This window comes from Pempheris klunzingeri, chromosome 17 (assembly GCF_042242105.1).
Source record: "Pempheris klunzingeri isolate RE-2024b chromosome 17, fPemKlu1.hap1, whole genome shotgun sequence".
Taxonomy (NCBI): domain Eukaryota; kingdom Metazoa; phylum Chordata; class Actinopteri; order Acropomatiformes; family Pempheridae; genus Pempheris; species Pempheris klunzingeri.
Window position 1 is genome coordinate 14,313,177 of NC_092028.1, and position 15,362 is coordinate 14,328,538.

At 42.9% G+C, this 15,362-nt stretch overlaps 1 protein-coding gene across 3 annotated transcripts; it reads left to right on the forward strand.

Annotated features, from left to right (window-relative positions):
- Positions 1–525: 525 nt before the first annotated feature.
- Positions 526–12,196, forward strand: nacc1a (nucleus accumbens associated 1, BEN and BTB (POZ) domain containing a). Of its 3 annotated transcripts, none has more exons than XM_070848032.1 (8): positions 526–636; positions 4,523–4,676; positions 5,510–5,776; positions 6,308–6,929; positions 7,056–7,226; positions 8,012–8,117; positions 8,312–8,409; positions 9,324–12,196. In XM_070848032.1, the coding sequence occupies exons 2-8, from the start codon at positions 4,551–4,553 to the stop codon at positions 9,632–9,634; spliced, it is 1,701 nt and encodes a 566-aa protein (XP_070704133.1). In that variant the 5' UTR covers positions 526–636; positions 4,523–4,550; the 3' UTR covers positions 9,635–12,196. The 3 variants fall into 3 exon arrangements, with proteins under 3 accessions (XP_070704133.1, XP_070704132.1, XP_070704134.1); XM_070848031.1 differs by lacking the exon at positions 526–636 and adding an exon at positions 1,038–1,290; XM_070848033.1 differs by lacking the exon at positions 526–636 and adding an exon at positions 1,038–1,290 and having other exon boundaries at positions 7,059–7,226.
- Positions 12,197–15,362: the final 3,166 nt, after the last annotated feature.

Sequence of the window (15,362 nt, forward strand, 5' to 3'; positions counted from 1 at the left end):
AACAATCAGTTAAACACAGGTGTGTGTGTGTGTGTGTGTGTGTGTGTAGGTGTAATAGCAACCTGCATTTTGCACCTAAAGTTTCACTTGTTTACAGACAACAAGGGCGCGGCTTCATCCCCACTTTATGAAGCGAGTTCACTCAAGTTAAACAAGTACGCACGCACACGCATGCACGCACGCACGCATACGCGCGGCCTACTTTTCCCACTTCCATCGCTCACATTGCGTGGAGAGAGAGAGAGAGAGAGAGAGAAAGAGAGAGATGTTTAGAGGGAGAGAGGAGTGAGTGGAGAGGGTGAGGGGCTGTTTCTCCTCTAGGCCGCTGCTGTTGCTGTGCCAATGCGCAAACAGTGCACGCCGTGGGATAGGTCTCCCCAAATTGAGGCTGCGCTCCAAACGATCATGCGATTGAATGACGAGCGCGTCATGCTTGTCTTCCTCCTCTCCTGCTCCGTGCGATCGGTGGCTCTGTGCTCCGCAATCCCCTGGGATACTGTACCGCCCTCGGTGGCTCTGCTGCTCTCGGCGCTCCGCTCACACTGAATGGCTGCCTGGAGCGAGGAAAAGCGGGGAGAGAGAGCTCTACGTCTCCCCCTTTGAGCCGACGCTCCGCATCAACTTCCCAGCGAGGGGGTGAGTGTCTTGTCAGCCGCTGTGCGAGGCGTCCTGCCGGGGTCGTCTGAGGATCCACCGGCGGCGGCGAGAGGAGAGGAGAGGAGAGGAGAGGGGAGGGAAGGGGAGGGGGGAGGAGAGGAGAGGGGAGGGCTCTGTGCCGGTGTCCTTAGTTAGCGCCGATGATCTAGATTGATGATGACCAGACACGCACATACGGGACAATTAAAGTTTGGGATAAGTATCCGGGAATAGGGGTCCATGTTGGCACAGTCCTAAACTTTTTTTTTTTTTTTTTTTTAGCCTTTTCTGCTCAGTGAAATGCCCCCTAATGTCAGCGCGGAGAGCTCCGCTTGGAGTTAAATGGTTAATTTCGTGTGGCTCTTCTCTCAAATATGCGAAAATGCGATGGCAGGCAGGTTTTTTGGCACGGTGGCTCCTGCGAGCGCCGGTTGTAAAGAATTGTGCCTTGTTGTGCTCCCACCCCCCGCTCCGTGCCGCACTGGTTCCGTCTGGCTCGCCCTCAGCTGCTGCGTGTCCTGGGATGACCTGTTGATGTCGGTAGAATGGAGAATGGCAGGGGGAGCGATTTCCCCCATCACCAAAATATTTAAATAAGCAACATTTGGGCTTGACAACCGGCGCCGCAGCACGGCTACCTCGTCCGCACAGCCAGTAAGTGTCTTGTTTATCTTTTGAGTGCGGACTATCGCGGAAATGCTTGACATTGTGCAGCTGGGCTGAGCGTGCATGAGGTGGATGGTGCGCCGGGGCGAACCCAAAATATTTAACAGTGGCGTTAGCTTAGCCATTAGCCACCTCTACAGGCCCGCTGCGGATGGGAGAGGGCATCAAACATTTCAGCGCTGTCAGCCACAAGAGAAACAGGGACGTAAAGCGACCTCTAAGCCTGCGGTAGATGGTTTCGATTAATATACTTGGATGCCATTTGTAGCACGTAAACAGTAACACACCGTCGCCCTCACACGGGTATCACCGGGGCTTGCTGCCATCCTGTGTCGCCCCCCTCCCTCCCTCTCTCTCCCGTCGCCTCCCGGCTCCGGTGCCAGCAGACAGTGGAGCACTCCCGGCGGGTAGACTGGCACACGGCGCGGCCACCCCGGTGTGTTAAAGATCTCCCCATTATCCGGCATCCTTTCCCGTTTAAACATATGTGACAAGCCGGGGACGCTCATAGGGGAAAGCGTCAGTAATGTGGAGTTAAGAAGTTCAGAAGCTTTTTATGTGTCTGTGCTGCTGGATATTCAGGCTCCCCCTGTAAAAATAAAAAAAATAATAATAATAATCACGAATTAGAAGTGTATAAATGTGTTGAGTTGATTGGAGTAACACAGTCATGCAGGCATGGGCACATGAGAACCAGGAAATGCCTATAGAGGGAATGCATTGTGTGCCAGCTGCACCAATGACTCCACAGTAATCATCCACATAGCAATATAAAAGCCCACGTTCTTTCAATCGTGAAACTGGATAAACCGGAAAGTAATCAGTATTTTGCAATATGTTGACAGCCGTCCCATCATAACATAACTTAAGCCCTTTGAATGCAGGCAAACATTCTCAAGGCTTACTATGAAAAGTCTGAGGTCTTAAGTATGTTGTCAGTATGTTTGACCTACTTTCCTCACCAGGCTGGTTGGTATGAGGTCTAAGCCACAGGGTGAGCCTGGGTGAATTTCATTCGTTCACATTGCCGCGCTCTATATATTTAATGGAATAAGGACCTGAGATGATCCCTCTCATCTCTGCAGGCCTCGCTGCCCCTCCTTGGTGCATAAAGACACACATGCACACACACACACACACACACACACACATGCACATGCACATACACACAGTCACATTCTCTCTCACTGTCAGGGCAAACTGTTCAAACACACCCTGCTCTCAGCAGTGTGTTTGTGTGTCTTTATGTGCACGCATGTGTGCTTACTGCGGCTCGCCAAACTGTAAACAAGCAGTATTGTCTAATGCCTGTGTGTGACTCAGTGTGCCTTTTGTGGGTTTGTTTGAGTTTGTGTGTGTGCATCTGTGTTTTAGTATGAGGGAGAGGGAGCTTGAGTGAGACAGAGACAAAGAGAGCATTTCTCTTTACCCTGGAGCTTGGCTAGGTCCCAAATGAAAGGCTTTGGATATGATGGGGCGGCTCACTCCAGCCCTCATCAGTCAGTCACACCAAAGTTGGTTGTATGCCTCCTCACAGGGTTGGCTTCAATCGGTTTGTTCTCACAATATCAGAGATTGTCTTTATTTGGTATCTCAGTGTGTGTGCAGCATGCATTCATGCAACACCTTTAAGTGGTAAAGCATCTGTGTGAAAAGTAGCTTTGTTAAGGCTATGCACGGCCACTTTTGTACATTGCAGGCCTGTACACTCATCTGTGTACATGTGTGAACACACCTATGACTGCTTCAAGTCAAGGTTTATGATTAATTAAAAGGCTTATCCGTGGAACTGTTGTGTTCTGAGTTGTTATTGTGGAGGTTATATTGTAGTAATGGGTACAGAGGCCATGTAATGCTTATAAGTGAAGTCCTAGTTCTGAAAAGTAGATTCCTCCCCACGCTGCTCTGTAGAGTGATGTGTACAAATTCTAAAACATAAAAGCAAATATCTGGTTTAACATGTGCAGTGATTTTACATATCCTGTCACTGAGTACAAAGCTATCTTACAGAGTCAAACAGTGACGTAGCTTTCACACAGTGTCCATATCCACGGCAGAGGGAACTTTAGTTTGCTTTAATTTAATATTGACAGCCATAATACAGGAATCTTCGAGAGGGTGCAGGACAAGGGGGAATGTTTGCCTTTGACTAGGCCTATTTAGAGAAGTGAATGGAAACATGCTATGTGGTGTTTGTTTAGGCCACACACTTGCACATAGAATAACAGAACATGACCCAGTTATCTAAGGACACAGGATTTTATAGCTCATAGAAGACAGAAAATAAAAAGGCTTTCACTGAGCCTGCTCCTGGCAAGAACAACTACTGCAAGGCTGAAGTGACGTATAGGATTAATGCAGTGTAGATTATCCATGGAAGCTTCAACAAAACTTTGTTTCAAATATCAACGTCCTCTGACCCTACTAAAAGCCTTCACTAGCACTGTGTGAAGAAATATTTGTGGCCTATTTCTGCTTGATATGCCAAAGGATATAATTCTGACTCAGGACTACTTTTCTCTAGAATAGAGGCATTTCACTAGGAATAATCAAGCCTAGTAGTAATAAAAATAGACTTTTATTAGCTTTAGTGTATCTTTGTCCCAGTGAAAGGCTGTCTGCTATTTTATTGTGTCCATTAATGCAAGAATCTGACATTCCCCCAGTGTTCTGTTTTAGCTCTGTTCTCTTTGAGCTTTCTTTCTTTTAACATAGCCTTGTTATATTACACCTCCACCTCACATTGCCTGCTGATACCCTCCTCACACCAAAGAAACAGCACAAGATAAAAGAGTTTTTGTCATTGATGTGAATGGGTCTGCCCAAGTTATGACCCTGCCCATATGGTCACGGATAAAGCAGTGTAACCTCTTTTATGGAAGGGTAAACGCAGGGTAAGAGTTAATCTTCAGTGAATAGAAGAATCTCACATAGCTCATTGAAGATAGTTTGCAAAGTTCTCCTCAACATTACTTTATTAATTGAAAGTTTAATGGCGGCCGTGCTTTTGCATAGAAATAAAACAAATATCCAGCGTAAAGCCAGCAATACAATCAAAAGCCTGCTGAGGAGTAATGTGTGCGACACTGCTGGCCCGAGGTGTGAACAGCAACAGCTTGATACTTCCAATCGAGGTAGAGTATGTTTAATAACCAATCTCTGTGTGGACTGGGTGTGAGTCATTCCTCTTTCTTTCTGTTTCTTTTCCTTTCCCAATAAGACCCTTTGGTGGTGTGCGTAGGCGCACCATGGCCCAGACCCTCCAGATGGCGATCCCAAACTTTGGCAACAATGTTTTGGAGTGTCTGAATGAGCAGCGGCTGCAGGGCCTCTACTGCGATGTCTCCGTGGTGGTCAAGGGCCATGCCTTCAAGGTACTGATGAGACAGCAAGTTGTTATTGCTTTCATAATGGAAATTACATATGTATTCAAAAATAAGACTAAATTTAGAAAACCTAAGGCTTCAGTGTGAACAGTGAATCATGTGGCTCTATGGCAATCCTGTCGCAGGACGGATTGAATGCTAACTTACTTCAAAGGAGGGGCTGTTTGGACAGTCTGAAAGTGGGGGCTGTCGTAACTTTGTAATGTAATAGAGGATGCATCAGAATGATGAAACACTTTTACAGTGTGCAGTTTTTCTTCCCAGAGATTTAGCTAAATTCTTAAACAAGGTTTGGTTCAGTCATTACTTGGAGTGATGTTATTTCCCACTTCTTTTCTAAAGGTAATGGGTTAAAGAATCTTTTTTTCTTTTAGAAAACATTTTTAATGCCCTCAATTGCAATGCCCTGAGTCGTGGTTTGAAGTCAGCCCTCACTCTTGTCTAGATTCTTTAGCTTCTCTGCCCTTTAACCTCATTTTTAGGTCCTAAAATTGCAGTGACCCAAACAGTATGAGAGCTGTCAGTACGGCAATATGGCTTTCTTTCCAAGAACATTGAGATAACTCCAAATCACTATTTAGGAATCGTATTCTATTATATCATTAAATTAATTAATTTTAAAAGTAAAAGTACATACATTCATTATGATCAGAAACTTGAGCTGTTTAAAGAATAAAAGCAAGCAAAATATAGCATTAAAAAGTTGTTTTAGTTTTGGTATTAAAATTCGTCACCATTGCTTAGATACCCAAGGTGTCTCATCACCTGCACTACTCTCAAAAGTTCTAATAGGATGTCTTTCCTATCTGCTTTTGTTTTAGGCCCATAGAGCTGTGCTGGCTGCTAGCAGTTCTTATTTTCGGGACCTTTTCAGCAGCAATAGCGGGGGTGGTAGCAGCAATGAGACAAGCCCGACCGTAGTGGAGCTCCCGTCAGCTGTGCAGCCGCAGAGCTTCCAGCAGATTTTGTCTTTCTGCTACACAGGCCGTCTCAGCATGACGGTGGGGGACCAGTTTCTCCTTATGTATACTGCAGGCTTCCTGCAGATCCAGCAGATCATGGAAAAAGGCACTGAATTCTTCCTCAAGGTAAGTTGAAATAGTTTTCATTGGAAACTTGTCAAGTAGACATAGTAGTAATAGCTGGGAATGTTATCTGAAAAACGGGTAAAGAGGCTTTTGCTTTGAGTCAATAAACACACAGAACAAATGCCATTTATAGTTGTATTATGGTGGCAGCGATCCCAAAATTGGTCAAACCAGCAGAAAACTACATTATTCAAATTACCATTCATATATACTCATATTTACTTCAAAGTTTGGCCAGCAGTTTGGCACAAATGGAAAGGGTTTCTCTGCAGGGGAATGTGTATGCACTTAAGAAATTTAAGTAAAATCATCACTAAAATTATGAAGTGATGATGGTAAGGGAGGTGGGCACTTAATCATTTCAAATAATCTACAGTTTGAAACTCCTGAATAATTTTAAGCAGAATCTGGCCGGTGATTCCTGAGATGTCTAACTGTTGAATGGAAAGCTTGACATCCGAACTGAGCAAACGCATATCAGTGTTCACGTATGCTGGCATAAAGTTGATGCTTACATTTGATCATTTCTAGGTGTCCTCCCCCAGCTGCGACTCCCAGGGCCTTCATGCCGAGGAGGCTCCACCTTCTGAGCCCCAGAGCCCTGTAACGCAGACCAGTAATGGCGCAGCCCGGCCTGCCTCCTGCCTCACGCCGCTCTCTCTGGTATCACGAGTGAAGACAGAGCAGCCAGCTAGCCAGCCGGAAGCAGCCACTCCTTACTCAGTGGTCTGCACTCCTGTGGCAAAGCGGCTATGGGAGGGTGGCAGCAGCCGAGATGGAGGTGGGGCAGGTTTGGGTGGAGGAGGAGGGGCCAGGAAGGCAGCCCGTTATTCCCAGGAGGCGGTGCGGGGCAGTGCCATTCAGAGCCCCGGAGCCCTCGGACTGGCTATGGGTATGGGTACCAGCCTGGCGGGCATGGTCGCCAGTGGTGGGCTTAGTGGCAGTGCTGGCACCAATGGGAGCTCTGCAACAGGTCTCGGTATATCAGAAGGTGCCAGCCCTGGCACTCTAAGTACCTACGCCAGTGACTCTCCCATCAGTTACCATGATGATGAAGAAGAGGAAGAGGGGACAGATGAATGTGCTGAGGAGCAGTATAGGCAAATCTGCAACATGTATACCATGTACAGCATGCTCAACATGGGAGCTGCAGGTAATGAATATCGATTCAATAGTAATCAGATAGATTTCTGGTTTTAGTAGCGCTGTGCACTCTATTTTCTCTGTGTGTACAGGTGAGATGGTCTTATTCTAATCATGCAGTCCTGTATTATTCCAGCAGCTGGTGAACGTGTTGAGGCTCTACCAGACCACACAGAGACACGGGGTCGGATGAGAGGCAGAGACCTTACATGTCTCCCTGCAGAACTCATTGCCCAGATAGGCAACCGCTGCCATCCCAAACTGTACGAGGAAGGAGACCCTGCTGAGAAACTAGAGTTAGTCTCAGGTATGTGCATATGTGTAGGTCTTAGGTGTGCTTGCTTGTGTTAAAAAAAAAAATCTGTCTTTACGAAAGGCAGACTTAAGTTTTAGAGGACTTGGTAAAATGCACAGTTTTTTCAGTGTTAAGAAAGACCTTTAAACATTTGGAGCATATATGTTTACTCTATGACTGGGTTTGGCATTGGCATGCAGATTACACTGCAGATTGCACAGCACATTTGACTCAGTGTGTGTATGTCAAGGACATCCTGTGACAAAGTCTGTGTTACCTTACAGGCTGGGTTACATACCTTGCAACATAGAGTGTGAGCAGAGCTGAGAGATTCATGAATAAAAAAAGAGAAAAGAAAGTATTGGGCATAGCATAATAATATGAAAAGGAATAAACTTTCCTGAGTATGAAATGTGTGACATACAAATGTGGTGTAGAGCAATAAAAAACACAACACAGATGAAAAACTCAGAGAAATAAAGCAAACAGAAAAAGAATGTTAAGACGGCAAAGAAGCAAAAGTAAAAATCTAAACTTTAAGTAAAAACCCACCAATGTGTGGAGTGAGGAGGCTGTGAGGTTTGTTTAATATGAATTTCAGTTGTCCTAGATAAACAAGTACTCCATTCCAGTAAATCAGAGTGATCGTCCCGACATTATCACTACTGTGTGTGGCCCACAAAATCTGAACTTGAACATGTTAAGGTGAGATGGTAAATAAGCGGTAAATGGTGATAAGTCTTGATGACTTTTGGTGGTTTGTTGGTTAATATTCTTTGAATATGCATTCTTTGCAGGTACTTCTGTGTATATATCACGAGCCCAGCTAATGAACTGTCATGTGAGCGCAGGGACCAGACATAAGGTGCTGCTGAGGAGGCTGCTGGCTGCCTTCTTTGACAGGTTCGTTCCTTCCGTCTGTGTCTGGGTCTATTTCTGCAAGTGTTTCATGTAAAGTTAGCAAAAGCTTAGTTTTAATATAGAAATTAATGCATTTCTTTTTTTTTTAATCTGCTGGCATTAGAGGGATTTTACAACTATTTTTGTTTTCCCCTGTTCTGTGTTCTGGGCAACTCATTCTTATTTTGATGTATCAGGAATACTCTGGCCAACAGCTGTGGAACTGGCATCCGCTCGTCCACCAATGACCCCAGTCGCAAGCCCCTGGACAACAGAGTTCTGCATGCAGTCAAATGTGAGTGCACATGTTTTTTTTTCCTGTCTGTGGGTGTTTGCATGGTGTAAGCATGCAAACAGCTTGCACATTTGCTTGTGGTGTTGGGTACACGTGGAAGTGAATGCAGACACGTTCACACTGTACATGACCAGGAAGTTGTCTCTGAATTTAATGATTGGCTGCTAAATGTCTTCGTGTCATTTCGCAATGAAACATGTCTGTTTTAGGCCACTTTTGGATGTAAGTGCATATGGGAGATAATTCACTACGTCCTGCACCCTTATGATTAGCATTAGGTTATAACTCACAGTGACCACTAGATAGCAACATCTACCCCGAGGCTGAATGTCAAGCCGTAAAGTAATTAATGTGTTTGTGCGAGTTTAAGCAGGTGATAACATCTCTGTGAAAAATGGAAACTTTAAACAGGAATCATGTGTGACTCCTTTGATAGCTCAGTGAGGTTGGGGGTTGCTTTGTGAAATTTCCCTACATCTCAATAGGGAAATGAGTTTGCAGCAGCACGTTTTAATAGCTCCATTTACAATTTACATTAACAAAATCAGTATTTTTTTTACACCTACAGCAAAGTCTTGCAATGTAATACCAAATTGACAAGATGCAGTATCAATACTGCAAGTGTTGCCGTGTCAGGAGGAGGAGGAGGCTGCTTAAATTCTCCATGCATCTTGCAAGCAGATGAAGTTGTGCCAGAGCCCCAGTGGGAAAAAATACAAAATTAACAAGCCCCATACCACTGCTCATTAAGTAATGTAGTACATTCCACTTGTGAACATTAAAAACATAATATTTCCCCTGACTGCTGTTTGTTTTTATCTTCCTGCCTGCTTCGTGATGCTAGGTCTAGCCTTAGATGTAGTTCACAGCAGATGGAATCAGTCTGACCGGGTTGTTTTCCTTTTCCACGGCAGTTTATTGCCAGAACTTTGCCACCAGCTTCAAAGAGAGCGAGATGAATGCCATAGCAGCTGACATGTGCACCAATGCCCGACGCGTGGTCCGCAAGAGTTGGATCCCCAAGCTGAAGCTATTGATGGCTGAGAGCGACGCCTACACCGCTTTCCTTCCCGACGGCGTCAAGATGGAGGATGACACCCTGGCTGTGGATACGGCCTTCGACCCCTCCTCTTTGGAGACCACCGGCGGTGCTGGCATGGAGTCGGGTGGCTCCTCAGGTGAATCGCTACCAGGTGTGGGCGGGGACGGAGGACCGTTATTTTGAACATTGTGTCTGGAGGGAAGGTGAAATTTGGTGACACGCATACCAGTATTCCCCAGTTCTGCTTGCCTCCTCACTCTTTGGCCCACGCTGATTTCTCACATCTGACTGTCTATACTACACTGCTAAGGGTCAACAGTTGTTGTTACCCTGTTGTAACAAGGACATTAAACCTAAATTTTTGCTTTATGACTGTACAATGGAGTTAGCTGAGGAAAGGGAGAGAGCAAGAGGGTGCCTAGTTTTCTCCTAACTGCCCTCTGCCTCCCCTTGTCTTTTTAAGGTGTGTAAGCGCATCCACTGTTGCATATTAAATACATTCCCTGAAATGCAGGTGGTGGGAGGAGTTGTCTGTGCAGCCTGAGGAGGAGGGGAAGGCTGGGCGGACAGGCTAGGAGCAGAGCTGCCAAGTATAGTATACTGAATGTAAGTGTCAGTGGCATTTTTCTCTATGCAATCCTGACAACTTGTATTCCAGCCTCGGACAAGGAACTAAATTTAAAATAGATATAGTAATAAAAAGAATTAACGCTACCTGTTCTTCCTCCCCTTGCATCTTCCACTCATCATCCTGCAAGTATTCCTCACCCCACATCACCTCTCTTGAAACGAAAGAGCCTCACCAGAGTGTTTCACTGTGCAGTGTCTTATAGAAATATAGTATATCTCATCTTTCCGTTTTCTGGATTTTTAGCTTGTTTCTCTGTCTATAAACTGAAAAGTGATTCAGAGAGAAGGGGAAAGCTTTTTACTGAGATGATTGTAAAGAAGATTTAAGGGCAACAGGTTATCAAAGATGGTCATATTTTTAGAGGAAAAACTATATTTATACAAGTGCCCATGCCTAGAACGGTGTGAGCAAAGAGAGCGAGAGGGATTGTTTTAAAATCTCGATCCTCATGTTTTATTGAAAAGGGTTGTGTCAAATAAGGAAAAGTGCTATTTTTGCAGAAAAAAGGAGTATAATAAAGAAGTCTTATCATAGGACCCTTAGTCATTTATTTTTATCTTTTATTTGACAGTGCAGAGGGATGGAATGAGCAGTTGAACTGCTAAATCTGAAGCATTTCATCTTCTGTTCACTTGCTTAAAGGAATAATAAGCCTGATTCAGCTGGCTTGACTGTTGTCTATGATAACCATTTCTTGTTCGGTTGTGAACCTGCAACGTTTGCCTCCTTCGATAAAACTTGAGCCGACAATTTAGAAGATTACTCGTGGAAATATATAGGTTATGTCAATCTGACAGCTCAGCTAGTTTTTTCTTTGTACTGAAATTACTGAAAAAACAAACTGGTGACATAGTTTTGCAGATGCAAAAGTCACAGGAAGTAATTATGGAATATTGGAACGTGCCTTTTAATTGAAATAAATAAGCAAAAGCCCGGTGGGTACCGTTATGTCATGAGGAGGTTTTATGGTACTATCCATGTGTGTGTGAAACGGCTATTTGGCAAAGAGGTAGAGTCTGTATCGTGTGGCTGTGTCCTTTGGTATGTAGTTTATTCACGTATCCAATGCACCACCTCTTTAGTTTTGTACCTTCCATGAGAGGTAGAGCGGAGGTTTCTGCACCTTAATGAGAAGAACCAGTGGTTCATGCACCTTTGGAGAAATGTTGTGTAACAACTGAATCCCTTGAGGTGGAATTTAGCCCCCCCCCCCCCCCCCCCTCCCCTTATGTCTGGCTTTGTGTCTTGTTTAGAAGTGGAACAAACTGTAAATAATCAAGACGACTGTTGAGTTAAATCCCAAGTGTTCTTCCTTTCTGTTGCTGGATGCATCCGATTGTGAAATGTCAACAACTGACCTTTTTGTGTGAAAGTTTGTGTTTGATAGAAGCTTTTTGAATGCATTTTGACCTGTAGATCACAGGGCAGTACAGGGGATCCATTACTCCCATCGCAGGGGGATAAAAGTGAAAATGGTCTTGGTGTGACTAAGGGATGTGTTCTTAACCTGAAATGCTCTTACAGGTGACTGATTACTTAAAGGCATTTCTATAAGGGTTAAATTTTTTTCTTAAGGCAGGTTCAGTGTAAAAACCGGGTAAGAATTGATGCTTCTTATTCAAGGCAGTTGTGTCAATCTTGTTTTAAAAAAAAATAAGCGAGATGCGAAAGATATAGCTCAACCTATTTTGATTATTGATTAAAATGATATGGGTGAGTTTACTTTTAAATGATTTGACCTGAGGATATATGGACAGAACAAAAATGCAGTACCTTGTAAGTATTTCGTTAAGGGTAACGACAACAAAACCTCAGTAAACTTTGCATTTGACTGTAGATGCCACATTAGCACCCCTCCCCCACGTACCTCTCCAGTATCTTTTGAAGACTGTTGTGCTTCCTGTCCTTCATGCAGCTGGTGTCGTGTTTCACTTCCACAAGTTTATTCATGTGTTCAGAGACAGGCAAAGCAGTGGTTTTGGGTAGTGAGATCTGAATTATAATATGTATGTTCAATTTGTTTAGTGGCCTTTTAAGCTAAGCTTAGAGCCAAGTTTACACAAGTTCAACACAGCTCAAATGATATCATATTACGACAGTCCCTATGTTCGTCAGGTGTAGCGTTGTCCCTTTTAAAAAAAGTTGGCTTGAATATCACATGATGTTATACAGAAGAAACCTGTCTCTTTGGATTTGCAAGGAATCAAACTGTTTAAAAAATAAATCCACTATAATACCAAATTCCTTCATAATTGCTATATATACACAGAGTTAAAGGACCAAGAGAACAGTGTTAGAGTCCAGTCACAATTACCTTTGAATCTAATGTGGGGAGTTTTGGGGGAATTCACTCTGGCCATGAAATTGAATCTTATAAAAAATAAAGTAGCTTTTTAATATCTCATATAGTATTATGTCAACTAAATCTGTCAGTAATACCTGTCTAAAGTAATAAAAGCAGGTATGACAATTGCCAGGTTACTGTTCATTTAGTTCCATTATTGCAGGACTGTTATTAAGTGTGTCCTTGACAGAGGTATTGGTGACACCAGAGTATATTTACAGTATAGAAAACAGCAAAGTAAAAGACGAGAGATAAAAATGGAAAATGAAGAAGCTTTTAAAGTGAGAAACAACAAGGGCTTAAAAGTGGTTTCTTGGAGCGACCATGTCACACGATGACCTTCTGAATGACGAACTCCATTCTGAGTCACTTAGTGGAGCTGAAACATCCCCTGTGAGTCAGCATTGATTCTAAAGAAGCCATGTTAGTCTGCTGTTAGACGGCAGCTCAGCCCCAAATACAGAAACGTCCACAATGACCATTGACCCAGTCAGAATATCCTGCTGTTGCGCCTCATGAACCTGGCTCAGAAAGACTGGTTTGGGCCTGTGTTGCAATCAGTTGAACAAGTAGAAATAACTGTGGTGACCGTATGTGTCAAGGGTTTTACCCATTGTCAGCTTTCAGGGCCAACTCTCATAAATGTAAAGTTCTCTAATGTTAGAAAATCTCCTCATTCACAACCTTCTTGCAAACAGCTTCATCTGCAATAAGCGCGTGAGTGCGGTTGTGTTTTTACTTTTTTTTGTGTGCATTAGAGAATAGAGACATTTCATCCTTTTTTTTTTTTTTCCAGTACGTTCTAAACAAATTGTAACTTCTGTACCTTTTAACGTATGTGTTTACACTTCACAAGACATGTAGACCTACACACTTGAATGGATAAGGTGTGGCACGGCATGGGGAACCTTTTGTCACTAAACAGTACATATATAAATATGATTATACACGTGTATAGATAAATACTGTATATTATATATAGATGCGCACATAGAGGTCAGATTGTTTGTTGTGCACTCGCAGCATGAGGTATATACTTACCCAGAAACAGCGCTTCTTCACAACCTGTGCAGTAATTGGTCTGCCCATGTCTTTGCCCCTGCTCCTCACCCTCTGTAACCCAGTAGCGCCAGTGGACATCCTGTACTGCTCATCCTATTCTTTCTGTGTTCCAAGTGCCAATAACTTTGTGAAAGCCCTGTAACTGTGACCCAACATTATCAAAGGTAATTGCACATTAACGACTGTAAAATAAATAAATACAAATCATGGAGAAAATGTCAAAATGGATTAAATAATGAATATCTTAATAAAAGATTTGTAACAATTTCTCTCCGACTCCTTTTTTTTTTACTGGAATGTTGCTGTTTAGCTGCTTGTAGGTTTCTGGTTGCTTTTAATGCATATCAGTGTTGACTACGGTACATTTATATACTGAAAGTTATTAGTATGTTTTATTTTGTCAGTTTCTCAAGTACACAACTCACAAAAAGTTAGGGATAGCTATTCGGCTTTCAGGTGAAATTTCAGGATGAACCTAAAATGCATTCTAACCTTTCCAGGTGAACTTAATGTGACCTTCTCTAAACCTTTGAATGCACATGTCCAACTGTTCAGTGTTTCAGTACTTTTTGCACAAGTTGCTGTTCTCTAACAAGAAGCTTAACAGCAACATTCACAACAGGTTTGATCCATGAATCGACCAATACATTTCCTGCTTCAGTTAGAATTGGTATTTAAACAGTCCTCCTCATCATGCTGTTCACATTCTGACATCATGACACCAAGACGACACCTAACAGTTGATCAGCAGCACCTCAACACTGGAGGCTTCAAACAGGAAGTCCTCAGACAGAGGTGTTCACTGAGCTCAGAGGGTCACAGAGTGTCATCAGGAGGTTGTAACAGTGATACAGAGAGACTGGAAGAGTCACAGAAAGGAGAGGAGTGGACGTCCTTTGGCCACATCCCAATTTATTGAGACACTGAACATTTTTTGTTGTGGTATACCCACCACTGTTGTTAGATTTTCTTTCAATAAATTGTTTAAGATGAATAAAATTACCATTGCATGCTTCTACTTAAATGCCCTACTTTCATGATATAATATCACTGTAGCATTCACTTTTTACATTTTCCATATATTTCACCTGAAAGTCGAATATCCCTAACTTTTTGTGAGTAGTGTAATATTTCTGTGGAGAAATGCTTTTCACTGTGAAATGGTTACATGTAATTTACTAAAAATACGCAACTTCCATAAACCTACAGATAAAAAGTTAACTCACACCTGGAGGCTGCCATGTATGAGCAATTGTTGTTTTTTTTTCATGCTAACATATCTTCCTGCACACACATTTCTGCCTTCGTTTGGCTATAGTTTTTGTTTTCATGCTTGATACACAGGGCTTTAAATACTCATGACTGCTCAGTATGAGGAAAGCTGCCTCCTGAGTACAGTATTCAGTGACATGTTCCATTGGTCCACTCTGTAGACTTGGACTAATGCCTGTGACAAAATGCCACAACTCAACTGTACTGTAAAAAATTGGGCTTTATACTGGCTCAAAAAATAAATAACTAGTCAAAATGATATATCTGAAGCGGTTATTTTACCTTTCCTCAAAGTAATTCACCCTCTATTGCATGAATTATTACTGAAACATGATAAAAAAAAATGTTCATTGTATACTAATCCAATAATTTTCATTTCTGTAGTGAATTTAGGCTATCATAATAATATTATTTCACATTATTTCTGATGTAAATGTGACTAGATCAACAAATTCAGAATGATGCACTGTAATCTTTTCATTATGGGCCCTGTATTAAATAAACTATTGGCACCCTCTTCCTTTTCTTTGCTGGTGCGATCTCCTTGAACATTCGCTTGATCTCAAAAGTAGACACCAGACAGTACACGGCTCAGAGCAACA

Excerpts from the sequence above, each read along its gene's own strand:
- nacc1a (XM_070848032.1), top strand. The coding sequence starts at position 4,551 with ATGGCCCAGACCCTCCAGATGGCGATCCCAAACTTTGGCAACAATGTT. Across the intron at positions 4,677-5,509 it reads TCAAGGGCCATGCCTTCAAG|GCCCATAGAGCTGTGCTGGC; the intron begins GTACTGATGAGA and ends CTTTTGTTTTAG. Across the intron at positions 8,410-9,323 it reads AGTTCTGCATGCAGTCAAAT|TTTATTGCCAGAACTTTGCC; the intron begins GTGAGTGCACAT and ends TTTCCACGGCAG.